The sequence below is a fragment of the Oncorhynchus clarkii genome, chromosome 2 (genome assembly GCF_045791955.1).
Source record: "Oncorhynchus clarkii lewisi isolate Uvic-CL-2024 chromosome 2, UVic_Ocla_1.0, whole genome shotgun sequence".
Taxonomy (NCBI): domain Eukaryota; kingdom Metazoa; phylum Chordata; class Actinopteri; order Salmoniformes; family Salmonidae; genus Oncorhynchus; species Oncorhynchus clarkii.
Genome location: NC_092148.1, coordinates 70,253,631 through 70,270,200, shown reverse-complemented (window position 1 = coordinate 70,270,200; position 16,570 = coordinate 70,253,631). Strand labels below are relative to the sequence as shown.

Sequence of the window (16,570 nt, the reverse complement as noted above, 5' to 3'; positions counted from 1 at the left end):
ATTAAGATACATCTGAATAAAACAACTATATTTGGGCTCCGTACTCAAACAATTAGAAACATGGGAGGAGAGAGACACAGCATTGCACATTAACATCATTTGAAAGGAGAAGAGGGGCGATGTTAAAAAGCTTGGCTTATGGCATTGCTCTGAGATATTATGTATAATGTATATGCATGGATCTTACTGTCCAAGGAGACAAAGACAAATACTGCAATAATGAAGAAAAATACATACTGTATATACACACAGTCCCTCCTCACTTACACACACGTTGCTGTGTCTGTGTCCTCTAATAACCTGACCTGCCTGCTGGCAGCTTGGGAGGCACCACACACACACACACACACATGCACACACACACACACAAACACACACACACACACACACACACACACACACACACACACACACACACACACACACACACACACACACACACACACACACACACACACACACACACACACACACACACACACACACACACACACTCACACCTGACGAGTAATATGCTCTATAGCTTAAGCCTGCTTCTAAAGATCGCCCTTTCTCCTTCCTCTCCCTCTCTCTCCTCTCTCCTTCCTCCATTCCCACCTCCCTTTCCCCCAACCAGTGACCTCAGAATTCCTGACAGGCAAAAAATGCTGAAGTATGCAGGTGTCCTAATGTCACACACGCACACACACACACACACACACACACACACACACACACATACACGCACACACACACACACACACACACTCCCACACATACACGCACACACACACACACACACACTCCCACACATACACGCACACACACACACACACACACACACACACACACACACACACACACACACACACACACACACACCCTCCCACACATACACGCACACACACACACACACACACACTCCCACACATACACGCACACACACACACACACACACTCCCACACATACACGCACACACACACACACACACACACACACACACACACACTCCCACACACACACACTCACTGCTTTGTAATATTTCACAAATGTATGTTAACCCTGTCACTGCCACACAATTCCTTAGAGTTCACTTAACACACACAGGGCAACTGTGACACTGATGTTGAATCTGTCCAGATTTTCATGGGGTTTTTACCAAAGTGGACACACACTGTGTCTGTTGGTGTGTATGAGGACATGGTTTTACAGTGGTGACGAGTTGTCAGGCTGTGAGGGTGCTATCTCAGACTCAGTGCTATGTGAGGGTGCTATCTCAGACTCAGTGCTATGTGAGGGTGCTATCTCAGACTCAGTGCTATGTGAGGGTGATACTTCACATTGACCAGGCCTTTAAGTAAGCTCTTCGATCCTACTGGAACAATAGTAAGATCACTTTCTGGCTCCGCTCTCCCTATCTGCCTGCCTGCTTGACTACCTGTCTGTCTGGCTGCACCCACTGCCAGATCCCTTCATCCCTAATTATTTCCTTCCCTTAGTCCTCCCTCTTACCCTCCATTGCTCCTTCCACATTTCATCCTTCAATGCCTGCTTGTCTGCCATGATACTGAGGTTCCCCCTTCCCTGCCTCTCTCCCTCCGTCTGTCCCTCGGTCCCTCACTCTTCCCATACTCCCACCCGTCCATCTATCTGTCAATGTGATCCGTGGAGACAGGAGACTGAGACGTTGGTTCGAGGGTCAGCTGAGAGGTGAAAGGTCGTGACCCTATCCTATGAGCACTAGGGTGCGCGAGAGGGCATGTCACTTTCCAGCCAGTACTGTAAGACACCAGACAGAGAACTGCATCCTGTCACAGACACAAGCCACAGAGACAAAAGCCTGTCAAAAACATGCTGTAGCAATCCTCAAAGAATAGCTAATGTACAGTCACTGTCCATATCGAAAATCCTCATATATGTCTGCAAATTGAGATCTGAGGGTTTTATTAGGAGATTTGTGTTTTAGTGAATCACAATATATAGAGGGTGAAAGACGTCCCAACAAGAAAGACGTCCTCCTGAACTTAGCCTAGCTGTATGGCGCCTGTAGGGGAGAGTGGGGTAAGTTGAGCCATTGTTTACATTCAGCATCACTCCATCAAGGGAAATATAGTATTTTTTCGACCAAAAATATCTACATATATTTCAGGATGTTGTGTATCCCTGGAAATAAGCAGATTTTATGTAAACATTTTCAAAACATAGCTTCTCCAAAACAAGTGGTGACTTGGCACAACCCCAGGTATGAGGTAAGTTGAGCTGCGGGACAGAGTAAGTTAAGCCGCCATCAAATGTCTTTACTGAATGAAATATTACCACTAACTTTTTAAAACCATGTCTATCTCTATTTCCCAAACACAATTCAACATAATAATAATTTTAAACATGTTTTAACACCTAACACCCTTTGTACTTATAAAAATACTTTTAACATAGGCCCTGTTGTTACCTCAAATCCCAGCAATAATAATAATAATACCACTTTTTACATGTGTTTTCATCCTTCACAGACTCCATGAAATGAAGACCTCTTCCTAAATATTTAGTCAAAGTATTAATTTTGTGTATGGTTTCCTAGAAAGAAGGGTGGCTCAACTTACCCCACTCTCCCATACAGCTAGCCCTGGCTTCCAGCAAAACCAGAACACACAGACTGTCAACACACAGCTTCACCAGAGGTACAGAAAACAGAGGCCAGCCTATCGCCTGGACTAGCTCACTTTATAGAGACACATTTAGAGGGTTACATACTGTGGTAAAATCAGCTCAAATCGAAACAAATCAACACAGAAAAGGTTCTGAGGTGAGGATGTGTGTTTCTATCACTCTGAAGATTGTAAACAATTTCTATAAAATCTCCAAATAAATCAGCAAATGTAACCCCTACTAAAATGTGCAAAATAATTTTGCAAAATAGTGAAACCATTTTACAAGAGAAACGGGCAATTATTTGGTAAATATTTTTTCAACGATCTTTATGGTCAATGATAATAATACAAAATGTAAATACTATTCATATGTACACTAAGTGTACAAAACATTAGGAACACCTTCCTAATATTGAGTTGAACCTCCTTTGCCCTCAGAATAGCCTCAATTCGTCGGGGCGTAGACTACAAGGTGTCCAAAGCATTCCACACGGATCAAATCCAATCATATGTTATTTGTCACATGCGCCGAATTCAACAGGTAGACCTTACAGTGAAATGCTTACTTACAAGCCCTTAACCAACAATGCTTTAATAAGTTCTAAGAAAAAAAACAAAAACAAGTGTTAAGTAAGAAATAGAAAATAAAAGGTAAAACATTATTAAACAGTAGCAATAAAATAATAATAGCGAGGCTATATACAGAGTCAATGTGCGGTGGCACCGGTTAGTCGAGGTAATTGAGGTAATATGTAGAGTTAAAGTGACTATGCATAGATAATAATCAGAGAGTAGCAGCAGTGTAAAAGAGGGGTCTGGGTAGCCCTTTGATGAGCTGTTCAGAAGTCTTATGGCTTGGGGGTAGAAGCCTTTTGGACCTAGACTTGGTGCTCCGGTACTGCTTGCCTTGCGGTAGCAGAGATAACAGTCTATGACTAGGGTGGTTGGAGTCTTTGACCATTTTTAGGGCCTTACTCTGACACCGCCTGGTATAGAGGTCCTGGATGGCAGGAAGCTTAGCCCCAGTGATGTACTGGGCCATACGCACTACCCTCTGTGATGCCTTGCGGTCGGAGGCCGAGCAGTTGCCATACTAGGCAGTGATGCTATCCGTCAGGATGCTTTCAATGGTGCAGCTGTAGAACCTTTTGAGGATCTGAGGACACATGCCAAATCTTTTCAGTCTCCTGGTGTGAAATAGGCTTTGTCATGCCCTCCTCACGACTCTCTTGGTGTGTTTGGACCATGATAGTTTGTTGGTGATGTGGACACCAAGGAACTTAAAGCTCTCAACCTGTTTCACTACAGCCCCGTCGATGAGAATGGGGGCTTGCTCGGTCCTCCTTTTCCTGTAGTCCACAATCATCTCTTTTGTCTTGATCACGTTGAGGGAGAGGTTGTTGTTCCGGCACCACACTGCCAGGTCTCTGACTTCCTCCCTATAGGCTGTCTCATCTTGGTCGTTGATCAGGCCTACTACCACCATTGTGTCATAGGCAAACTTGATGATGGTGGTGTAGTCGTGCCTGGCCATGCAGTCATGAGTGAACAGGGAGTACAGGAGGGGACTGAGCACGCACCCCTGAGGGCCCCTGTGTTGAGGATCAGCGTCTCGGATGTGTTGTTCCCTACCCTTACCACCTTGGGGCTGCACGTCAGGAAGTCCAGGATCCAGTTGCAGAGGGAGGTGTTTAGTTGTTGATCTGCGGATCTGTTGGGGTGAGTATGCAAATTGGAGTGGGTATAGGGTTTCTGGGATAATGGTGTTGATGTGAGCCATGACCAGCCTTTCAAAGCACTTCATGGCTACAGACGTGAGTGCCATGGGTCGGTAGTCATTTAGGCAGGTTACCTTAGTCATGCTGGCCCATGTTGACTCCAATGCTTCCCACAGTTGTGTCAAATTGGCTGGTGGACCATTCTTGATACACATGGGAAACTGTTGAGTGGGAAAAACCCAGCAGCGTTTCAGTTCTTGACATACTCAAACCAGTGAATATTTTGTCTTGCCCATTGTGCTTCTGAATGGCACACATACACGTCTCAAGGCTTCAAAATCCTTCTTTAACCTGTCTCCTCCCCTTCATCTACACTGATTGAAGTGGATTTTACAGGTGACATCAATAAGGGATCATAGCTATGTCATGGAAAGAGCAGGTGTTCATAATGTTTTGTACACTCAGTGTATATCCTTCAGTATAATTGTACAATTGAACATAAAATGCAAAATACCTGTATTTGTTTAACAAGTATTACAAATAGCAACAATAAACAAACAATAAAAAACTATGGTGAGCAGTGAACTGAAGAGGAAAAGGAATGAGATGGCTGACGTTACCTTAGACTCCAGGTCAAGGGTCATGTGCAGGGTTCAGGGGTCACTATCACAGATGGAGGAACTTTCTCGACGTCCTGAGGATAGTGATAATAAACGGAAGGATTAAAACACAGTAAAAAGGGCAGAACATTGTTTCACTAAAACATGCACTGAACTTCTGTAAAAGGGAGAGGAAGGTGAATAAGGGAAAGAAAAATAAAAAGAGAGAGAGAGAGAAAGGGAGAGAGCAGGATGGGAACAACCCACAACCTGAACACTTCAAATCAAATCAAATCAAATGTATTTGTCACATACACATGGTTAGCAGATGTTAATGTGAGTGTAGTGAAATGCTTGTGCTTCTAGTTCCGACAATGTAGTAATAACCAACGAGTAATCTAACCTAACAATTCCAAAACTACTACCTTATACACACAAGTGTAAAGGGATAAAGAATATGTACATGAAGATATATGAATGAGTGATGGTACAGAGCGGCATAGGCAAGATGCAGTAGATGGTATAGAGTACAGTATATACATATGAGATGAGTAATGTAGCGTATGTAAACAAAGTGGCATTGTTTAAAGTGGCTAGTGATACATGTATTACATAAAGATGGCAAGATGCAGTAGATGATATAGAGTACAGTATATACATATACATATGAGATGAGTAATGTAGGGTATGTGAACATTATATTAAGTGGCATTGTTTAAAGTGGCTAGTGATACATTTTTGTACATCAATTTCCATTATTAAAGTGGCTGGAGTTGAGTCAGTGTGTTGGCAGCAGCCACTCAATGTTAGTGGTGGCTGTTTAACAGTCTGATGGCCTTGAGATAGAAGCTGTTTTTCAGCCTCTCACTCTATTGACTAGAGGTGCAGTAGCCTACTGAGTCCTGTTATGTGGTAATGTGTGCTGATCAGTGTGAAGTTGACCAGAGCCGTAGAAACTAATGTTTATTTTCAGATCTCGGGCAGATGAATAAGCCATAGGTGGATATAATCAAGAACAAAATGTGAACAAACATGTGCATGCACACACTGGTGTGGGATATGCCTGCTGGCAGCATTTCAAGGAAACACAAACACACAGAGAAGGCTAGGACATGGCACAAGTGTGTGAGGTCAGGGTCTTTCCCAGGTACAGATAAAGGAGAGAGTAGGAGAGGAGAAAGGAGGAGAGAGATGGAGGAAGAGCTGTACAACACTGAGTCACATTGTCTGGCTGGAGATCAATGTCTGTTAGACTGGCTCAGAGAGAGAGAGAGAGAGAGAGAGAGAGGGAAGAGACCTAATTTTCAAGGCTTTATTTAGTTTTAGTTGTATACTTAAGCAATAATGCCCGAGGTGGTGTGGTGTATGGACAATATACCACGGCTAAGGGCTGTTCTTAAGCACGACGCAACACAGAGTGCCTGGATAAAGCCCTTAGCTGTGGTATATTGGCTATATATCACGAACTCCAGAGGTGCCTTATTGCTATTATAAACTGGTTACCAATGTAAAAATACATGTTTTGTCATACCCTTGGTATACGGTCTGATATACCACGGCTGTCAGCCAATCAGCATGCAGGTCTCACACCACTCAGTTTCTAAAAACATTTTTTTTATATTATTTAGTGTTTCAGTGTTAGAAAGGCATGCATGGGAGGCAAGGAGCCATTTGGGTTGTTCAGTTTTCTGTGTTTTTCGGGATGTCACGCAGTAATACATAAGGTACTGGGTCAGGTCATAGGTTAGGTTAGCCCTTCTCAAGACTCCAATGCGACAATGGAGTCATTCCATGTCCAATTTGATTAGCTGAGGTGATTTGGTGAAGTGTGAAATGCTCTATCTAGAAGCAATTGATCATTGATTGCGATGCGGTTTTGGAAACCTTGAACATTCAACTTAATTATGATCCAAAAATAGCTTTACAATTACAAAATATACGCTGTTTTACCACAGATTTCCACTGAGATTGTTGGTGTAATACAGCTTCCAGCCAACAGGTTTATTTGGTTCCTTTCCAAGTTCCCATTAGCTCAGGAAGTGCAACGTAAAACACCTCTGTGGGAATCTGCATTAAAACGGTGCACAGTAAGTTAACATTTTGGATTTGTAAAATCATTTTGGTTTGATATGATAGTAGCATTTCCAAAAGTGTCTTGCACACAGTGATTATTAACAGTTCAACAGAGCATAGGGACAGCTGTACACATTAACCCCACTGTGGTCAATTATCTAATTGAGAACCCTACTGTATGTCTGCATGGCCTTAGGTTCTCCAGAGCTAAGATTAAGTTTGGTTAGGTTTAAATTATAAAGTCAATCTCAATGTGACTTGGTGGAAGGAAACTCTCTCTCGTCCAGGTTTACACCAATGAAATACTATCTAACTTAAGTAGTACATGCAAGAAGAGTCAAGTTAGCTAGCTAGCCGTTTCCTTCCCTTGTTAGCTAGTGATAACTGGCGATGGTGATGCACAAACTAGGCCTTTTTGAAAAATCACCATCTCCTGGCTGCATTAACCCGACAGATTTAGTATCTTGCAAACCCATTCCAACAGCTTGTTCCTAGAGTTTAGGACAAAACTAAAAATGAACATAATTCATGATGGTTTTTATTTCTTTTTGTTCGTTTTGGAGTCAAAGTTAATAGTTTCAGTATAGTTTACGTTTTTTGAACAGGTTTATTAATTATTTTATTTCAGTTTACTAAATCGTTTTTTTCATGATTTGTTTTAGTTTACTATAATAACCTTGGCACACACACACACACGCACAAACCCACACACACGCACACGTAGGTACATAAATGTGGTTGATTTAAATCCCTTTAAGTGTAAATGTTTATCGTGACGCAGGGAGAGATGCAGATGGAGAGTGAGTGGAAGAAATTAAAATAGTTTACTCTTTTGAATGTGAATATGTGTTTAACCTTTGGGGTGCTGTGTCAGGGCAAGCTTGGATGTGTGTGTCTATGTGTTAATAATAGCATAAATGATTTAAACAGAAGCATACAGAAATTATTGCAGCAAAAATAACCTAAATGAGGAGGTGGATTCAACTTTTGCTCTGTTACTGTTACATAAAGCAAGACCATGAATATGCAAACAGAGGAATTTAGCTTGAAGAACTGGTCGTTTAGGTGATCTCAGATTTCGTCATAACAATGCGTATATTGAATTCAATGCGTTGTAATAAAGTGAGAAAGTGATCTGCTCATACATATTGTCTACACTGAACACGAAATAGATAAACAGACTGGATTAATGGATGCCTGTATAGACTCTCATCGCAAGGTCAAATAAAAGACACAATGCTGGATATTGACGTCCTAACACACGCACTTAGTCACACACAAGCACATGCGCGTATACTTACACGCACACACACACACACACACACACACATACACAAAATACACAGACATCCCTTCTGCCATTAATAAAGGCATTAAAGTGAAGTACATAATAATGATTCAAATGTCAATAAGAATACGTTTCAAAGTGATTTCCCATTGTTGACCTCAGAGAGAAAGTCCAATATTATGACAGGAAACAACTGCATTATCTGTAATAATCCAATCATTGGGCATGGTAGAAATTATTGCAGTTCACGAGTCAATAAGGTGGGACAGAGAATGGAATTACACTTCATGCTGATTAAATTAATCCTAATATAATCCTAGCAAACCCGGGAACATTTCAAGAACATTAGCTAAGATTCCCATTAAGTTCTAGTTAGTGTTTCATTTTACATTTGGATGTTGTCCTAACTAACATTTTCCCAGCAAACCAGAATTAGTTCTGTGAAAGTTCCCAGAACATTCGTTAGGTTGCGGCAAATGTTCTCATATCACAAAAACTGCCCAGTCGTGTTGATAATAATACAATGTTAGTATAAAACATTCGCCTGATGTTGCAAGAATGTTGCCAGAACACATTTCATCTGTTCTTTAAAGTTGCCCAGAATGTTTCATTAGGTTGTGGAAACAGTCTGGTGGGAACATTGTGAGGACATCACAAAAGATGAACTGTACAGTTTTGCTGGTGATTATACAATGTTCTTTTAGGTTGCAAAAAACATTCACCTGATGTTACAAGAACGTTCCCAGAACACATTTTTATTTTCTTTAAAAGTTCTTAAAACATTTATTTAGGTTGTGGGAACATTGTGGGGATATAACTACAGATAGGTTCCCAAAACAATACAATTGTCCAGTTGTGCTCCCTGATGTTTGTATCAGGGTGCACAAAACATTCCTTTGATGCTGCAAGAATGTTGACGAAACAGCATTTCTGAGGTCTTTAAAGGTTCACAGAACATTTAATTAGGTTGTAGGAAACGTGTGGGTACATTACAAGAGACAGGTTTCCAAAGCACAAAATATGCTCAGTTGTGATGACATTCATACAATGTTCAAGTTAGCTTGTTCAGGACATTTCTTTATGTTGTAAAAAAAATTGACGGAACATCGGGTTCTTTAAAGGTTCCCAGAATATTTCATTAATTTATGGATGTTGTCTGGGATGTTGCAATAATATTATTGTGATATTCACATATTTTACTTAAGAGGTTGCACAGAACATTCCCACAAAGTTGCAAAATATTCCACAATTTCCAATTAAATCACACACATGCACTCGCATTCGCACACACACACACACACACACACACACACACACACACACACACACACACACACACACACACACACTGACTTCAATAGACAAACAAAACACAGACTCTGCTATAGGGGCTTAGCACCAAGTTCGCACCTTGCGAATACACTGAGTGTACAAAACATTAGGAACACTTTCCTAATATTCAGTTGCACTCCTTTTTGCCTTTGGAACAGCCTAAATTTGCCTGGCCATGAATTCTACAAGGTGACGAAAACATTCCACAGGGATGCTGGCCCCTGATGACTACAATGCTTCACACATTTGTGTCAAATTAGGTGGATATCCTTTGGCTGGTGGACCATTCTTGATACACATGGGTAACTGTTGAATGTGAAAAACCCAGCACCGCTGCAGTTCTTGACATACTTAAACCGGTGCGCCTGGCACCTATTACCAAACCCATTCAAAGGCATCTTTTGTCTTTGTCTTTCCCATTCACCATCTGAATGGCACACATACACAATTCATGTCTCAATCCAGCCAACTTGAGACAAGGGCGGCAGGGTAGCCTAGTGGTTAGAGCATTGGACTAGTAAGGTTGCAAGTTCAAACCCCTGAGCTGACAAGGTACAAATCTGTCATTCTGCCCCTGAACAGTCAGTTAACCCACTGTTCCTAGGCCGTCATTGAAAATAAGAAATTGTTCTTAACTGACTTGCCTAGATAAATAAAAAATTGGTGTCAACATGGGACACGTTGTAGTCCATGCCGTGTCCATGCCCTGATGAATTGAGGGTAAAATATTAGGAAGGTGTTCCTAAATCTCATTGTATATTTTTTATATTAAAAATATATGTTCATGTGTAAATGTTTACCAGCCCACCCAACTCAACAATGGTCCAGCCCATCTGGCATTTGCCGGAATTGCCAGATGGCCAATCCGCCCCTGGAAACAGACACGCTAGATTCTCCCTTTTAAAAAACTGACCTGTGCAGCTGTAACATTGTCAGGCACGTGCACAGATAAGGCTCTATCTGTGCAGAGCACACGTCCCTTTGCCATTCCAGTATTGAAAGTGCCCTTTTGGGTGGAGGTATAATTTATTTTTGTACATTTGTTGTCATTGTTGTTCGGAACCCACTGCCCGCAAGTCATCTTCAAGTTCGCCACCCCCACCCTGTCCCTTGGTTGCGCCTGTTGATCTCGACCTGTACGGAGCTCGCTCACGAGTCGCGCCCAGTTGCATCTTTTTCAAGTCTGCCCTGTATGAAGATTTCAAGCTCCGGGTCACATGCATGGCTTGAGAGATGCGATTACCGGCCTAGTGTGTGTAGCTAGATACCTAGTTTAAATATTATCAGTACTGCCACAGCAGCATACCATTGATTAACACTTGATAACACTTGATTTAGCCTCCATCATCATCAATATTTGGTCTGCTTGGCTGATACGCGCAGCAGAGAGAGACAGAACGACAGAGAGGTAAATTACAATCAGTAAAAGAAATTGAGCTAGCTAACTAGCAGATTTACATCAATCATCAGCATCAATACCCTCTTTTCCCCATGTCAATCATGTCTTTAGGAGGCACTGTAACTAAACTGAATAAAATTATTAACGCAACATGCAACAATTTATAAGATTTTACTGAGTTACAGTTCATATTTGGAAATCATACAATTGAAATAAATAAATTAGGCCCTAATTAATGGATTTCATATGGCTGGGAATACCAATATGCATCTGTTGGTCACAGATACCTTTAAAAAAGGCAGAGTGACACATCTCCTTCTCATAGAGTTGATCAGGTTGTTGATTGTGGAATGTTGTCTCACTCATCTTCGATGGCTTTTGAAGTTGCTGGATATTGGCGGCAACTGGAACATGCTGTCATACACATAGATCCAGAGCATCCCAAACATGCTCAGTGGGTGACATGTTTGGTGATTATGCAGGCCAACTGGGACATTTTCAGCTTTGTTTCAGAACACATCAATTATCTGGCAACAGCTCTGGTTACATTCCTGCAGTCAGCATGCCTATTGTATTCTCCCTCAAAACATCTGTGAGACATCTGTGGTATTGTGTTGTGTGACAAAACTGCACATTTTAGAGAGGCCTTTTACTGTCCCCAGCACAAGGTGCACCTGTGTAATGATCATGCTGTTTAATCAGTTTATATATATGCTACACCTGTCAGGTGGATGGATTATCTTGTCAAAGCAGAAATGCTCACTAACAGGCATGTAAACAATGTTGTGCACAACATTTGAGAGAAATAAGCTTTTTGTGCAAATGGAAAATTTCAGAGATATTTTATTTCATCTCATGAAACATGGGATCAACACTTGACATGTTGCATAGGCCTATACTCAATTTGTTTTCTTCATGTTAGCTACAGAAGCATTTGGTATGTTATGAATTTCGAGATATTAATCATGAAAGTATTTATTTTTCAAGAGGGGGCTTTTTTCCATTTACCTCATTTGGTAGTATACTTCAAATTCCAATATCGAACGAAGAAATAGAAGACTGGTCATGGGGCGGCAGGTAACCTAGCGGTTAAGCGCGTGGGAACAATAACCGAAACGTCACTTGTTCGAATCCCCAACTAGCTCGCGATCACGGCTGACCTGGCTGGAAAATGAGCAAGATGAGCAAGGCATTTGATCCCAATTACTCATCTGGATAAGAGCGTCTGCTAAATGTCATGAAATTGAACAAACTAATTCGAGGGGACCGTCCGGCACCAGTTCCCTTTTCTACACTGCCGTAATATGTACACCATAAGCAAACAGTGAGCGATTTGTATTCGTCAAAATAGGATTTCAGAAAAAAATGACATGTTAAACTTAGTTCTAGGCTAACCTCTGCGCATCAAGTAGGCTAGACTAATTCCCTTTCAATTGACCTGAGGCAAATAGGGTCCGTTTTTATTGAACTAAATAAAATATGCCAGTTATCTCCATGCCATATTTAGAATTAAACTTTTGAGTTGAATGGTTCAGAGTCGAGTTTTTAGACTGCTACCGAGCACAGAGCAAAAGTGTGCTCCAAAATAATGATTAACAAAAGTGGACCGGTATGGGGACCTGCGTCCGGCGTCATGTGAAGTGTGCTTAAAACAATCCGCATGTGTAGCCTAGTAGTCTAAATAAAGTGGACATTTTAAATTGGAATGTTGTATTTCTCTTGAGAAAGCAAGCAACAGGTGAAATTATTTCTGCACAACACAGCGGAAGATGCACAACATAGAAGAAGAGATAAACCCAACACGTTATTAGGCCTACAGCTTCTAGAACATCATAAAGCGAATGTAGGCCTTTCTAAGCCGCAAACATTTGTTTTGCTTTGGGCCTATATTGTCCTCCTAAAATGTGGGTACAGTATAGCCTACAGCAGAGCGGGAGGCAAACATCTAGGCATATTGAGATTACAAGACAGGTCTAAAACCAAAACACAGAAATTAGACCTATTTCCGAAAGATATTATGAATTTAATTTTACCCCGAGAATTAGGCCTAATTTAGCCTTATCCACGACAATATTAGGCTAATAAAACCGGTGATAAGTCAGCATTGCAATAATTTGAACATGCATGAATAATAAAAATAACATAAATTAAAGCTAAGTTTCCATTCATAAACATTTATTGATGAATGGTGGAAATGTAGATATTCCATTTTAAACATGTAGCTCAAGATAATGGTCGCGGACTGTGTTGTCCAAACAATATGTGGTGACATTTTATAGAATGTTATTGAACATTACATTAATATTTTCCAATTTTATTTCCCAATCGTTTTCTGATCGGTTAAAACCCACGGCGTTGCGGGTAACATGCGTGCAATAGTTCCCACACTTCCATAACATTCATAGAAGGACACCTTCAGATGAAGGAATTTCTCCTCCTCGTATTGGTGAATCGTGATAACACTTTTGATAAAGTCAAACTGAAGCCACCTGATTTAAGAGCATGCATATATCAAAGACAAGACAAGAAAATAAGAAAGAAAACCATTTAGTGCATTTGGACATAACTGATATAAAAGTAGGCTTATATTTAATCAAAATATTCTTACAATATTCAAAAAATAAAAAGCAACCTATTGTGTGACAAGATAACATGATATTGTCTGAATATTTACTGAATTAAAATGTGCCCTTTTGAATTAGAAAGGAATCCACAGGAATCCTGAAGTACAAAATGCCATCAGATTTAAAAATATAGTGGGCTACACACAATGAAAGCCAAACAGTATAGAACACAACGCACTCCATTCCAGAGACGATCTAATTCCAAATGTCCTGTCTGTCTTTCTCCAGACATACTGTATAAGCCAAGCCTGACAAGTGAAAGGCGATGCGTCAGCAGGTTTGTGTGTATCGAGAATGATGCTCGATGTCAGACGGTACGGTGAGACGTGAGGAGAGGAGGAGAGGTGAGTCGAGGAGACGGATGGATGATGAAGTCCCTCAAACATTTCGGCCCAAATCACCAAAAAAGTGATGAGTTCAAACTATAAAATGTATAAAACGGGTTCGACGAAATCTTCACAACAATAGTAAAAGAACAGCAAATACCGGACATGACCCACACGGTTGTCTTAGGATAGGCTATAACCCTAACCCTAACCCTAACCCCCCAATTCAACCCTAGACCTCGAAGCCAGTTCCACTGCCCTTTTCATTGTTTCTCTCTAATCAGGGACGTATTTAGACCTGGGACGCCAGGTGGGTGCAATTAATTATCAGGTAGAATAGAAAACCAGCAAGTTTATGGACCTAGTGTAAGAGTTGAATTAAATACCCTTGCTGTACGCCATAGGCTATTGTTTGAATGCTCAAAACATGAACAACATTGATAATATGAGAATGTGGCAAATTATACAAGAAGACAGGCTGAAACATCTAAATAATGAAGTTACCTTTCAGTTCAATTTGACTACATTTACTGTAGGCCCTAAATGAAAGCCTATTGAGAAAGGTTTGGATGCACAGATACTTAATGATTATTGTACACTTTTGAGGGAGATGTCAAACGAAACAAACCTCACACATGTTTTCTTTTTACTTCTTAAAATAGCTACAAAATAACGACGGTAAAACAATTAAGATGCATAGAGGATATTTAACTACCTAACCCCGTTTTCATAAAATATCGCAACAAAATATAAAAACAAAATAAAAGGTGTAATTTGTATCTTTGCCACGCCACAACTTTACGCACAGAAACTTTACACATCTGACTAAATGTAAGACAATTTATTTTCCTCTTTTAAATTGTTTTACTATTTTTGACGCCGTAAAACTCACATGAAAAACTCTGGGGACGAGGGGGTGTTGTCGGATCCGTTTACCCTGCAGCCGTTGGTTATGAGCTTCTCGTACTTGTCCTTGTATGCGTCCCGCTCCCTGGCCAGCCGCGATATCTCCGCCTTGAGGTGGTCCACCTGCTGGATCAGCTGCGTCTTCTCGCCCTCCAGAACATGTCTCTGCTGGACCCGCTTGTAGCGGCAGGACTGGGCATAGCCTCTGTTCTTTAGGGTCCTCCTCTTCTGTTTCAGCCGGATCACCTCCTCCTTGCTGACCCCGCGCAGTTGTCGGTTCAGCTCCCGTACTGACATGCTCACCAGCTGGTCGTCCGAAAACCGGTCGTCCAGGTCCAGGTGTCCTATGTGCTGGTGGCTGCCTGCCGAACTGGCGTTGGACGGGACCCCTGTGGAGGGGTGGTGTCCCCCGGCGTGGTGGTGGTGGTGATGGTGGTGTGGACCTCCGTTCTGCGCTGCCGCTGCAGCGATAACAGCGGATACCACAGCGGCTGCTGAGCCCATCTCCTCCCCGGCCATGCCGCCTCCTGCCCCGGCCACCCCGGCGAACTGCTGCCCTCTAGCATAGCCATCGAAGGACTGGAGATGGTGACTGCTGCTGATCAGCGCCTCTACCGCGTCTTCGGGGCTGAAGCCCAGCGCTTCGGGATTCAGCTGCTGTTGGTAGCCGCTCATCCAGTAGAAATCCTCCAGGTGAGCTTTCTGCTCGCTCCCGGAGCCCGGGCTGGGCGCCGAAAAGCTTGGGGAAGGGGGAACCGAGCTGCAAGGCGTGCTCATCGGGGTGGAAGACAAGGATCCCCCGGCGATCAGGCGGCTGCACTGGCTGATGCTGCGATCCGGCTCCACCGGCTCCTTTTTCACTTCAAACTTCATCAGATCGAAGTCATTAACATATTCCATGGCCAGGGGACTGGTGGGCAGGTCGGAGTTGCTCATTGCCAGTTCTGATGCCATCCTGCTGCTGCTGAAAGCAGTCCTCCAAAGGGGCTGAGCAGCACCTGTCAAAGCGGGCTGCTGTGACATGCACTGAGCCAGCTTGATTTCTTTATTTATTTTATCTTCCAGAAAATGGAGAGAAAAAACACAAGGTTTCTAGCCTAATTGCGCAGCGCACGTTTTTTTTGTTATTTTTTTCTCTCTTTTTATGCAGTCTCTGCACAGACGCACCAGAGCAGCGCGTGCGTCTCACTCTCCTCCGTTTTCTCCCTCTCTTTCTCCTTGTCTGAGCGCAGTTCTGTGTGTTTCTAACATTTAACACTTCATGCCTTATTTTAGGATTAGTGCGCCAAATTGAAGGAGGTTCACGTGCCGTGTCACAGGCAAATTCATGCCTTGTAGAGAAGGAAAGAAAAACAACTCCACCCCAGGCTTGACGGAGAGAGTGTTTTTTTAAAAGCCATCAATCCCTGCAGACGAGTTCAAACGCCTTGCTGAATTTTATAGGCGTCCTAACATCAGGGCTCTGGGCTCAAATATTACATTTGTACTCACAGCCAATGAGCTATCTCGCTTTGAGGGATAATTAGCATAATAGGCATAATAGTAGAAAATCCAACATTTTGGAAACTCTGGGATCCCTCTCTAGAATGCAGAATAAAGACAGTAAAAACAAAACAAAGAAACACCACTTAGCCTATTGGTTATAACGACTTTCAATGAATGGTAAATATGTGCATT

The 16,570-nt window shown here is 42.0% G+C and overlaps 1 protein-coding gene across 1 annotated transcript in view; it reads right to left on the bottom strand.

Moving 5' to 3' along the window:
• The window catches only part of LOC139373066 (transcription factor Maf-like), a 67,460-nt gene extending 51,544 nt beyond the window's left edge, over positions 1-15,916 (bottom strand). The window contains exons 1-2 of the mRNA XM_071113124.1: positions 14,880-15,916; positions 4,967-5,040 (exon numbers count right to left, since the gene is read on the bottom strand). Coding sequence (XP_070969225.1) covers positions 5,013-5,040; positions 14,880-15,916 — 1,065 coding nt within the window. The 3' untranslated portion in view covers positions 4,967-5,012. The remainder of the gene's footprint in view (positions 1-4,966; positions 5,041-14,879) is intronic.
• Between the last annotated feature and the right edge of the window lie 654 nt (positions 15,917-16,570).